At 34.3% G+C, this 13,193-nt stretch overlaps 1 protein-coding gene across 2 annotated transcripts in view; it reads left to right on the forward strand.

The window, feature by feature from the left end:
• The window catches only part of TINAG (tubulointerstitial nephritis antigen), a 98,956-nt gene that overhangs the window by 70,983 nt on the left and 14,780 nt on the right, over positions 1-13,193 (forward strand). For both annotated transcript variants that reach the window (XM_044253034.1, XM_044253044.1), the window contains one exon: positions 10,112-10,157. In XM_044253034.1, coding sequence (XP_044108969.1) covers positions 10,112-10,157 — 46 coding nt within the window. The remainder of the gene's footprint in view (positions 1-10,111; positions 10,158-13,193) is intronic.

Here is a 13,193-nt window from a genome sequence, read left to right on the forward strand (position 1 = left end):
CATCTCAAACCCTGACCAGGTCCCTTCTACTCTATAACTGCTATTACTATGAACTGACCTTTTACAAAACAAAACAGTAGTCAAAAAAAAAAAAAGCTTTATTTTTTTTCATTTAGGTGCAGGCATGATAGAAACATTGTTCTAAAAAGAATTCTTAGCTGTCTTTCTCTCATAAGAATGTGGCTTATAAAATACATATAAAATAATGTGTACATGTACAAACACACAAACACACACACACACAAAGGTCTCTCTAAGGTCTCTTTTGCTTCATGACAGATTGTGGAAACAATACTATAGAGCATAAAGAACTGGGTTTTAGAGTCAAGTTTAGGTTTAAATGCTTATTCTGACTTTCTCCTTAGGTGACCTCAGACAGGGAGTTAAATCTCTTTATCTCTGTTTTCTCATCTATGACGTTGGATAATAATTTAATGCTCACCATCTTGTTGTGAGGATTAAATGAGACAGTGTGTCTGCCTCCTAGTAGGCTACTCACTTCACAGTCAATTTAATTTTTTTGAAAGTTCATACTTCCTTCCTTTTTCCTTAATACTCTGAACATATTTTCAGAATTATTTTTAGAAACTAAAATTTGGAGCTGACTCTAATTATGGCATTAATGAGTACTTACCTATGGTATACATCTTTACACATAATATTATTATTTAATTTTTTTTTTATTCAGCTTACACTGAGAACACAAGTAGATGGGTAAGAACGAGACAGGAAAGAAATATAATTGTAGGAGAAAATGAATAACTTCTTTGGTAAATGTGATAAATAGTCCATGGCTTTAGATTATATGATTCTATTTCTACCAAGAAAGCTGTGTAAATAGCAGGAGTTTTGGACACTTTAATTCTACTGGATTGTGTAAAATCAGGATGGTTGGAAATAACAATTTTCTAGTTGGTAGACATCAGGGAAAGACGCAGCATATGAACAAATGGGCAGTTGAGGATGATGATTACAGACAATTTCTTAGATTCATAAAGACCTGGAGCAATGGGTTATGCCAAGGCTGAAAATGGCTTTCAGTAATTGGGAAAGTGCACTTTACCTTCTTGTTGAATGAGTGTTAATGTCTGTGGGTAGTTCAGGTTTGGGGGGGGGCTGTGTGATGGGATTTTATTAGTCCCTGGTAGCGTGCTACCTTCTAGATTTAGCTTAAATTCTTTTTTGTGACTTTGTCCTATAAACTCATATCTTCTGCGGCAGGTGTTGCCCTCAAAATTCCAAAAGTTATAGAATTTACATGGAGGTAAGGTAAAGTAAATGTCTGAATTTCCAGAGATGTGCAGAGGGGTGAGGGGACATCAGGAGTAGGAAATACAGTGGCTTCTGACTTCTGTCAGCTGGAATATGGATTGGCTATTTCTTAAAAGAGAGAGTGCTTTGGGGGTAATCGCTGTACATTTTTAGAAGGCATATATTACAAGCTCACCTTTTCTGAATCAAAGATCAGGATTCTATCCTGTGTTCCAAGAATGTGATATATATGATAATCATGATGAATGAACAAACTGGAAGATTTTGTTAAAACATCTGGGTTGTTATGGCAATTTCCAATGTCTTCTCTAGGCAGAAATATAGAGGATATTACGGACTATCTTAGTAAGACTAAAGAGAAGGTCAGACCAAGTCTGTATTATAATAAAAAGGGAAAACTTGCAGAAATATAAATTTTACAGGGGATGAATTAAATGATATTAATGTGAATATGATGTGATATTGACAACTTTGATTTATTTTGATACTCAAATAAATTCATTAAGTATTAGTCTTTTCCATCCCCAATGTAATGATTATATCCATTAAATTTCTGAATACAAGTGAGATGGTTGGGTGTGACGAATGCATCCTTGATTGGAATATTATAATGATCCAACTGTTCTTCTTGCCTCCAACTCTATTCTTTTCCATTTTAGTCTTTGCTCACCATGACCAGCTTTATCTTTTTATCTTTTTATGGCTGTCAACAATCTTTCTCCTTCTAAAACTTTCATGGTTTCTCTATGAATGCATGTAGAATAATTTTTGGCATTAAATGCTTTTCTCTCAGGTATGCCCTCATTTCCTCTTGGCATCTGCTCCAAATTACTCAAGATCCATAATGCCTTCTCCATCTTAACTATAAATGATCCCACCCCTTTCTGTCTTCTGCTAATCCTATTTTTTATTGCTGGTATTATTAATTGTGCTTTAGATACTAGTACCAGCTTAGCCACTTACCATATAATTTTGAAATGTTACTTAAACCTCTTTGGGCTTTAGTTGCTTTATCTATGAAGCAAAGAAATTGGAGTAGAATCAAATTAACACTTAGTGCTAATGGTCTTGACAACTCAACTCTGCCATTAGCTGATAGAGATAATACGTAAATAAATGAGCTTGATTTTTCCGTAAAAGTTTATTTATGAAAAAAGACAGTGGGCCAGAGTCAGTCTGTGAACCATAACCTGGAGTATACTGTAATCTCTGAATCTCCTTTAAGTACTGAGATTTTATGAGAAGATAAGCTATTTCTATTCCTAACATCAAAGGACTAAAGTTTTCCCTCACAGTGTGTCTTCATAAGATACTAAACAAACTGAGGGTTTTGGAGGGGGTAGCGGTAGGGGATGGGGTGAGGCTGGTGGTGAGTATTAAGGAGGGCATGTATTGCATGGAGCACTGGGTGTGGTGCATAAACAATGAATTTTGGGACACTGAAAATAAATAAAATTAAATTAAATTACCCCCTCCCCCCAAAAAGATACCATCCTAGCTAATTGTCACTGGTGATGGTGGAAATTTTTGATCTTGTACTCCTTCTCCCAAGTACATTTCACATGATTATGAATATCTTAACATATATTCTGTCAATATAGCAAATGCAGAGGGTTCATTTTCTCAGTTCCACGGCCGATCATTCTGGCCAGAGCATACCTGGGCACAACTGTTTTGTCATTTTCTTCCATATGTCTTATTATAGGTCAAATTCCATGTGGTATTATCCTTACAATATTTTTGTTTTCTGAAATCTTAGGGTGGGGTAGGATAAGCAATATATCAGCAACTCAGTAAATTGTGTTGGTTGGATAAGTAATTAATATTAGGAGCGCACACAGTCATTTTTGACATCTTCATACACACAAAAAAATTGATTTTTCACAAATTTTCATAGCTTCTCCAAACTATGACAAAATTGGTAGCCCCTTGGCAGAACATATCAATAAGAGTACCTGATCTTAAGCTGAGTAAAACCTGACTTGATTTACATTTTGCTTCAGTGGAAAACGAAGGGAGATGGGGAATGCCCTCATTTTATTTTGATTTCTCCTGCAGTCTCTTTTCTTTTATCTTTGATCTAGTCTTAATTAGTACCTTCTAGAGCTCTCTATCCTATTCAACGCTGCCACACTCACTAGGCCTGAGCATTTTTTGAATGAAGTTAACTGAGTGTCTCTGGGAGAACATTCATAAGGCAACAAAAGCCTGCTTATCTTTGCCTCATTCTTGCTGCACTAATCTTTTAAATCTTTGTGTAAAGGGATCTGAGAGTCTATCTGCAATCTCACCTTTAAAAGCAAAATCCTATATCCAGAGTACTCCTATCACTTTTATCGGCTTGAGGCTCATCTGGTGGTTTCTTTTTACCTATATCCTATCTGACTTTCATTTCCTTAGTAAGGGCTGCAGTTCCACATCAGGCTCTTATATATTGGTTCCCTGTTTTCCTCCTAAATTTCCTGTTTTAGTAGGCTGTACTGCACAAGATTTCTTTACATGTCCACTGTTGATAAACTTAATTTTTTATCTGTGTGGATTTATTTTCACTAATACAGAATTGGTGTGCCCAGAAAACATGAGTTTGAATTCCTATCATTAGCCTATTGGGTATATACTGGGATCCCAGAAGTGGTAAATTGTCAGGCACATTGAAAAATTATGGTCTAGATGATTCTGCACCAGTATATTACACCTACCATCGATACAAAATAAAACTTTTTTCCCCTCCTGGTAAGTCCAGATTCTTAGATGAATGTGAGATATGCTTTAAAGAAGTTGATTCTTAAGCAAATGTGATCTTGACACGTGAGTTAGGAGATAATTATTCTCTTCACAGAGGAATTCCTCAATCTGTAGAAAGGCTCTTTCACAGTTTCTTTTAATAATCAGCTTTGCTTGGTTCTTACAGTATTTTACTTGTCAGAAACCTTGAAAAGCAATGAATTTAAAGGTTAATACACAGAACCATTATCAGTAGAGAGAGCTCAAGAGTAGATGAAGCCACTCTGTAATTACAGTCTTAGGCAATAACACATCCACCTGATCGTCAGGAACATATTTCTGAGTAATGTGAGGTGCACTACAAATAACACCACCGTGGAGGAACCTAATCTTTCAACCTTAAAATCCTAGAATTAACCTTGATTCTTTTTTCTCCCTTTCTACTTGGCCAACAAATTCCATCACGTTTTTAAAAAAAGGTTTTAATTAAAATCCCAGTTAGTTAACATACAGTGTAATATTATTTACAGGTGTACAATTTAGTGATTCAACACTTCCATACATCACCCAGTGCTCATCATCGCCGCAAGCATGCTCCTTCATCTCCATCGCCTGTTTCACCCATCCCCCACCACCCCTCTGCTAACCATTAGTCTCTTCTCCATGGTTAAGAGTCTGTTTCTTGGTTTCCGTCTTTTTTTGGCCTATGATCACTTGTTTTGTTTCTTAAATTCCACATATGAGTGAAATCATATGGTATTTGTCTTTCTCTGACGAACTTATTTCGCATAACGTAAGACCCTCCATCAATTTTATCTCCAAACGAGCTCTCAAATCTGTGTCTTCCTATTCATTCAATTCACTTGCTGCCATTAGAGTTCAATTCCTTTATTCAACAAATGTGTTTAGGGTTGACTATGAATGTCTTAGTCACTATTCTAAGTGTTGGAGATAGAGGTATTAAAAGAATAAACAGGATTTCCTTTCTGGGTCTTACATTCTTATTCAGAATTACATTATTTCTTGCTTTGATGACTAACATTTATCTCATGCTTTTAATCTCCTTCCCCTGGAATCTCTTTCTCATTCTAACACCTGAGTTTTCTCTCTGAAAGACTATCTCGATCATGGCATTACCATATTTGAATGACTCTTTATCACCAACTTTCAAAGTGCCAAGTCTGGTGGCTGTGAGTGCTCTTTATGGCCTGATCTCAATCTGCCTTTCTATCTTGATTTCCTGCTGCTCCTTTCACTGTTCTGGAATCCCACAGGACCAAGTACTGGTCTTAGAATAGGCATAGAATAAGATGAAGTTTCACCAGCTCTCTTGTGATTTTGCACTTACTTATTGTAATTAAAATTCTACAGTTTTATTTGTACCATAAGAATTTCTATTTAATTCTGTGAAGGGAGTCAACTTTGCCCTCTGTAGACAGTTAATTTCTTTGTCTGTAATCCATAAAAATTTTTAAAACTTGCTTTTATAAAAGTAGCAATAGTGGATTCAAATTATTTCTTGGGGGGCTTCTGATTATTTTTATATTTGTTTATTTTTCATTTTGCTTCCATTAGATGTATTTCTCACTCACTATAGCAAACTATCCATTCCCAGGCATCCTCAGGAAATGTGGTGCAGTGGCTGCCCAGATTTTCCAAAACTGCTTTTTCCCAGGTGTCACTAAATTTTAAGAGAAAAGAAGTATTAATAGGTCTTAAATAATTTAAACACTTTAATCATTTTCATTAAATTGTCAGCTTCTTGAAGGCAAAAGATATCTTCTTTGTACTAAACAGTTTTCTGAATAAAGGCTGAAATAGGTGGATGAATTACACAGAAATTCTGTGCTTCTTTCTTTTTTGAAAGAGATATTTAGGGGAATATAAAGAAAACCTAAAGAAAGTCATATGTTCAGTTGTCTTTTATTTAACGTATCTAATGTGACCGCCACTGAATATATGCACGTCCAGCACAAAATCAACCAAAACTAAAGGAGAAACAACAGTAGCACTTACGATTTAAAATCCTGTGCAAAGTAGTTACTCAGTCCTAATAATTTTGGTATCTAGAAATAGCTTAAAATATGCTTTTCATAATTCTAGTATTGATTAGCACAGTTATGAAAAAGAACAGCATCCTTTTTACAGAGGACATCCATCAAGATATTCATAACCTTAGCAATACAAAATGTTATATCATCCTTGAATGGGTTTTGATGCTTTACCCTACAGAATTGATGGTCTTTCCAGAAAGACTACTGATGTTATGCAAGAGTAGTATTTCCAGAACTACCTAAAAGAGGGCATATGAGACCAGTCCAGAAGGAAGAGCTTAAAGGAACACATGCTTGAAGTGAGAGATGTAAACATAGACTCAACATAGGGAACCCTCAGTTCTCAGGCCTCCTCAGGGAATGTAGTATGAGAGCTGCCCAGATATTTCCAATACCAACATTTTCCCAGGTGTCATGAAATTTTGAGATAAAATAAGTATTAATATATCTTAAAAATTGAAACAATTTAACTTAATGAGGCAGAAAAAAATTCAAAAGAACAGTATAAAGTTCATATGAAGTAGAATTTCTTGAAGCAAGAAGAGCCACTATCAAGGTCTTTCAAACTTGTGATCATGTTGTATCATTTGTTTCAAATTAGTAGGGTTAAGGAAACAATCTCAGCAGAATACGGTTATGGTTCTGGTCTAGCTAAAGAAATGTTTACAAATAGTCCTTAAAATAAAGATGTATAAGTGAGTGAAAAAAAAGTGTAAATAGTTATGTCTAGAGTATATATGAATGTAGTTAAGATCCTTATGTCCCCAAGGACAGCCACTGATTTACAAGAGGACATTTGTGAAAATACATATCTGTTTCTAGAAATTTCAGCCTACTGGTAAAAAGACAAATACAAGACAAAGTCTAGTATTTTAGGAATATATATATATATATATATATGCCTTTCATAGATAAAGAGGAACTCTCTCCCATAAGTGAGCAATATAAGTAGTCTTCTTGTTTTATACCAGTTAAACTTTGTTTTTGCTTGGATAAAGGTTTTAATTACAGAGTTTACTATGATACCAGTGGAAAATCACCTAGGGTAAAGTGATTTTTTTCCAGTCTCTCAGAAAGCATGGGATATTGAGAAAACAACCCACAGGTTTATTTCTCTGCAATACCCCACTGTGACTCCATGGGCTGATTACCATCATAGAAACTGTCTAAAAATGATACAGGTAAAAAAAGATCAAGGAAATTTGCAGTGCCAACATTAGATCCTGTAATGAATGGACCTTGCCTGTCATCTGACATAGAGGCTATAACATAGGGAACTGAACAATAGTTTCCTTGTTTATAATTTTCTTTCACAAACATGCAAGTCTTTGAAACTCTCAACCTTAGTGGGCTTATTTTCTTTTTCCTCTCTCACCTCTATTTGAAGAATGTTTTGTTTTTCTGTCCACTTGGAGAATATTTATAATAATCCGAATGCTGCCATTCTTTTTAGGTTAGATATGTGCTTTCATAAAGACATCTTAAAGTTACAATGAACACTGCTGTTTCCTGAAACTTAGAGCAACTCTAAAAAGTTAATAGATTTACAAAATAAGTATTATTGCTGTCTATTGTACAATTGAAAATATTATTTAGATAATCCTATCAAAATGTATGGAGCATATGAAAAAATTGTACAATAGTAAAAATAATAGTTTGTATTTCTTAGATGTCTTCAAATTAGTTTATTTTACTTTTAATTTATTTGCTAATACAAGAATAAGACAAATGACTACATTCTGAAGTCTCTTCTCCTTTGTGAGAAAATGTTCTGTTTCCTTAAATTTAGTCTCTGATCTGTTGGCAATAGAATTATGTATAGTCATTGTTTTGCTAAATCTGGACCTTGTATGCGATTATGGATGTTCATGCCCCCAAACAGTGTCTCAGTATTTCTGAGAGTGCTAGGGGTATCTGAAAAGGACTTAACAGTAAATGCAATACTCAACTCCTGGTTTATTTTCCTTGTTTGTCTTTTCTGTTCCCTCTGTTCAATTCTCCTTCATCTTCCCATGCACCTTCCTCAGTGAGCTGGAACTCAAGAAGTTAGAAAGATCTTACAAAAGGGAAAGAAACTTGGTATTACTCTCTATTTGAGTATCATTAGTGGGTTTTATACAATACATAGTTTTTAGAGAAGTAGCTCTGTGAGGTTTATATTACAAGTCTGGCCTTTTCCGAAGGTCTAAACTTAGCTAAGTCCAATGTGGATAGAGGTGAGTGACAGAGAACAATCCTCTCAGTTGCTCCTCCTGTCTTTTGACCTCAGCTTAGGTTCTGAGGATCAAGCTTGTCCTGTCCGGATACTGTTTTTTGATTAGGCATTCTTTCTTAGGAGGCTCATTAGGGCCTCAAGTAAAACTACCCTGAACTTCTCAAGAATTTGGTGGACTCTCAGATAAAGGATTCCTTTTCTGCCTGTTTCAAGTTGAATGTTTCCTTAAATACTTCTGATTGCTCTTATATTTTATATAAATAGCTTAAGTAACTAGTAGCTGGACCACCTGAAAGGAAATTTGATTGAGGTAAAGGCTTTTTGAACTTGTTATAAGAGTCATGAAAAATGAGTAGAAAATGAGCAACTCAAGGTTTCAAATATGACATACTACTTGAAGTACATAAAGACTTTGAAGATTTGGGGGCCCTTATTGTAAGCAATAATTTTTGTCAATGGTGATAATAGTAATTTATAGAAAAGTTACAAGGATATAAATATGACTACAGAATGGTTTTCAAAATTAAACTTGCTTGAACTTACACATTAAGCTGCCCAGAATATTTGAAACCTTAAAGTTTTCTAGTCTACTATTCCTGTGTGTAGCAGAAAACCGAGAGAGAGATGGGAAGCATTGCAATCACGACTCCTAGCCTCTACCAGGAAAAAGAGAGAGAAATGTTGCTTTTTCAGGGTTATCCCATCTTTCACATCATTTTTTCTTCCTCCCTTTTGTGCCAAAGGATCTATATGGATTAATATATTTTCTTGAATGCTCCCAAGATCTCTACCATAAACCTGCCTTCTTTAGGAAATATCTCTGTGCTGTGGTGCCATCATTTTATTCTATATCCTTCTAAGAACAGCTTTCAAGCAAATGGAAATGTTAAAAATATTTGCATGAATTTGTATATCTTCCAGTAATTCCCCCACCCCCCGCAAAGAATGTTTGTTATACAGAGGGATATTGGGATTAGTGGGGTGATATGTGGGTGGAATTGTTTCCTCACAATCCATCACAGCATGTGAAAATGGTAGTCCTTATGCTTTCTCTACATAAAACTGTTGCTGTTCAAGACACACTGCAGTTTGAGACTGGATATTTATAAGATGAAGAAGTACATAGGATTTGGAATCTGAGCTCAACATCTCCCACTCTATGTTCTTAGACAAGGCTTGTTATTTTATTAGTAAACAGAACATGTTATTAACATCTCCCTTACTGGGTTTAGTCAAGAGAAAATATGAGATACTGTAAGTTTGGATTCTTTATGGATTGTTAAATGCTACACTGAAAATGAACCAGTTGTGGGAGTGAAAGATTAGGTTTGCATACATACATACATGTGTAAACAGAAATCTCACATTAGACACATATCCATTGTTTGAGATAATATATAATATATATATATTTTCTCATAAATTCTTTTATCTATGATTGTTATTTGTATTTATATTATTGTTAACAGTAGTCTTGGAGATTTTTAGTTTACACCATATAGGGTAGAGTTTCAGAGGGCTAGATATGAAGAGGGGAGGCATCGTTAAGTACTTTTAAACCTCCATACCTCAGTTGCCCTAGAATTTATCTTCTTTGATAGACAAATTTGATTTTAAGCCATTTGGACATAAATAAGTATATTCTGAGCAAGTAAATAACATTATGGTCGAAAGGAAAACCACACAGGCACATTTTTGTAGGGCCATGATGACAACTCCATAGTAAGCCAGGATTGGGCCATAACGACAAAAAAAAAAAAGATAAAATTCTGACAAAAATTTATATTTTATCAAGGTGCAAATCAAATATTTTTAACCATGCCAGTATTTTTTTTATTATTTGTAGATGGGGCACACTAAAAGGAGCACAAGGACAGAAAGAAAAATTCTGGGTATGTAACTCTTTCCAACTGACCTTCTGCTGTGAAGTGAGTATTTTAGAATCATCTGAGTCTCTACTTCCTGATTTGTGTTAGTCCTATCCTAAGTCATTGTAATATTGTTTGTAATAATGGTATTTTGTCCAGCAGAAAAATCACTATAATCATTTATATTATAGTAATAGTTTTTCTTTATTCCTCTTATTTCAAATTATAAATGAAGAATCAGTATTTTTTTTTCAAAGTGAGAATCAACAGGAAAACATTTTGTTATCAGCTATATTAATGGTTAAACTTTTCCCTTATGTCAATTTTGTGTTCTTACATTTTTTTTTGCTATGGATGATGGCTTATATTCATCAATACTTGTTGAATGAGGGAGTGAATAACATTGTGTGCATTCAGGAAAAATTAGTCAAAATAGTTTTCATTTTACATAAAAATTAATATTTTGGTTTAATTAAATATGAAATTTTTAAGTAGTACTACTGTTTTGCAAAGAATTATGAAGGGTCTGAGATGTTATACCACTTGAATTAAGGAATTGGGTCAGAAGAAAAGAGTACTTAACTGATGCTCACATCCAGATCAACAGCTACATGTCACCACATAGGTCCTCAGACTTTAGCCTCGCAATGATAAAAGGCAACACCTTTTTTTTATATAGGTAGCACCTGATATCTCATAAACCTCATAAAGAGAACAGTGGATTTTCTCCAACTATCTGTATAAGAGACAGGCAACCTCCTTATTTCTTGCAAGGAGAGAAAAAAATTCCATTAAGATGGGATGGATAGGGTCTTGTGTTCTTATCCTCACCCTCAGGAATATAAATATGTCTTTCCAGGGGCCAGATAAATACAGATAATGTCTCTAAATGCTGAACTCAATCCTTTTTAACATATAAATGCCAAGGGAAATAATGTTCCAGTACTCCTGGCACCATGGGCTTAATTTAGGACCTTGTCTGGTCTCTGGCTCTTTGGCCCTCTTGGGGAGATAAGAGAAGTTTTATTATCCTTTTGGATCAAATCTGTTAACTAGACAAATGGCTATAGCTCTAATTCTCATTGAATGTGAAGATAAAATATTTTTGGCAGAAGTGAAAGCAAATATTCTCTATCTCTATAGCATATACACTTTTTGTGTGTCAGGGGATTAGAATTTTTTGCAAGGGCACTGAGAAGTTCAGAGAAGATTTATTTGGCCACAATTATATATGAATGTTTTAAAATATTTACAAGTAGGCCTACAATATAGTAAATTACAATTAAAAAAAGGATGACTTTCATTACTAAGTAAAATGTAATACATAACAATAAGTCATATATTCCATAAAATAAGTTGAAAATAACATCAGAATTAATTTTCCAAACTCATATTTTTAAAGAAATGAAAAACCTGAATCTTGAGAAGACTTTCTGCCTGTGAGCATTTGGTAGGGCTGGGCACAAGCTGATTATATTTGAATATGCAGAGAGAGAGAGAAAGACCTCTAAGAAAAAGAGAATCCAGCTGTATTAAAATTTAGAGGAACCTGAAACACCGCATTTTTTCCTATGGAATGCTTGAACAGCACTCACCCTTGAACAGGGTGAGTAGCTGAGAAGGGTAGCGAAAAGAAGTCCTCAGTCTTGAAGACCTGTGGAAGGAGTTGCATTAGAAGATACCCTGATGGGGTGTCTGGGTGCTTCAATCAGTTAAGCATCTGCCTACGGCTTGGGTAATGATCTCAGGGTCATGGGATTGAGCCCCATGTCAGGCTCTCTGCTTGGCTGGGAGTCTGCTTCTCTTTCTCTCTCTCATATAAATAAACACATTCTTAAAAAAAAAAATAGGCTGGAACACACACATAATAGGCATTGCCCCCCCACCAATATTTTAAATCAGGTGTGGAGTAAGCTTAACAAAAGCTTATCTCCAGCCCTGATTCAATTTAGTTTCTGCACAAACTGAGGTGATTAGTCCCTCACTGTATTTCTTTAGCAGAAGAAAGGGCTAAACTTCTTAGGAAAATAATACCAAGGTCAATCTTTATATTTATCAGGACAACATATCCAGCATACATTTAAAAATTAGAAGACACATAAAGCAAACAAATGTGACCAGTAACTAAAGGAAAAACTATGAATAGAAGCAATAGATAATAGTTTAGACATAGGCTTTTAAATAACCATTGTAAGAAACATTTTAAAAATATGGGTGAAAAATGGAGAATTTTAACAAAGGATTTAAATATATTTAAAATATGAATAATTGAATTTGTGAGTGTGATGTTTTGAAAATAAGAACTCACTGCATAAGTTAAATAGCAAACAGAATTAGTGGTCTTAAATAAAATTCAATAAAATATATCCAACTTGTACTACACAGAGAAAAATATAATGAAAAAAAAAAACAAAAGCAAATACAGAACAATGTGAATAAAAAAATCAAATAGTAGGACACAGTCAAATGGTTTAACATAAATGTAATTGTATTCTCAGAAGGATTAAGAGATAGAGAGAGAATGAACCAGAATCAATACTTAAAAACATGATGGCCACTAGTTTTCTAAAACTGAAAGACATAAATCCAAAGATTCAGAAAGCTCAATAAACTCCATGAAGGAGAACTCCTCCAGGAATTTCATAATCAAATAGCTGAAAATAAAAGATAAGAAAAATTTTTAAGCATCCAGAGCTTTTAAAAGGATAGGTTTCTTTCAGAAAAAAAAGTAGTATTAAATAATGGGTGGCTAGGGACAGGTAGTCTTTAATAAGTGATGTTGAAATACTGGATATTTACATGCAAAAGAATGAAATTGGACTGCAATTTCATGCCACTTACAAAAATTAACTCAAAATGGATTACAGATTTAAATGTAAGACCTGAAACTGTGAAGCTCCTAGAAGAAAACAGGGAAAACACTCCTTAACATTGATCTTTGCAGTGACTTCTAGGATATGTCACCAAAAGCACAAGTGACAAAAAAATAAAGAAGTGGGACTACATCAAACTAAAAAGCTTCCACATAGTAAGGCAAAAATAAAAACAAAATTAACAAAT

This window comes from Neovison vison, chromosome 1 (assembly GCF_020171115.1).
Source record: "Neovison vison isolate M4711 chromosome 1, ASM_NN_V1, whole genome shotgun sequence".
Lineage (NCBI taxonomy): Eukaryota > Metazoa > Chordata > Mammalia > Carnivora > Mustelidae > Neogale > Neogale vison.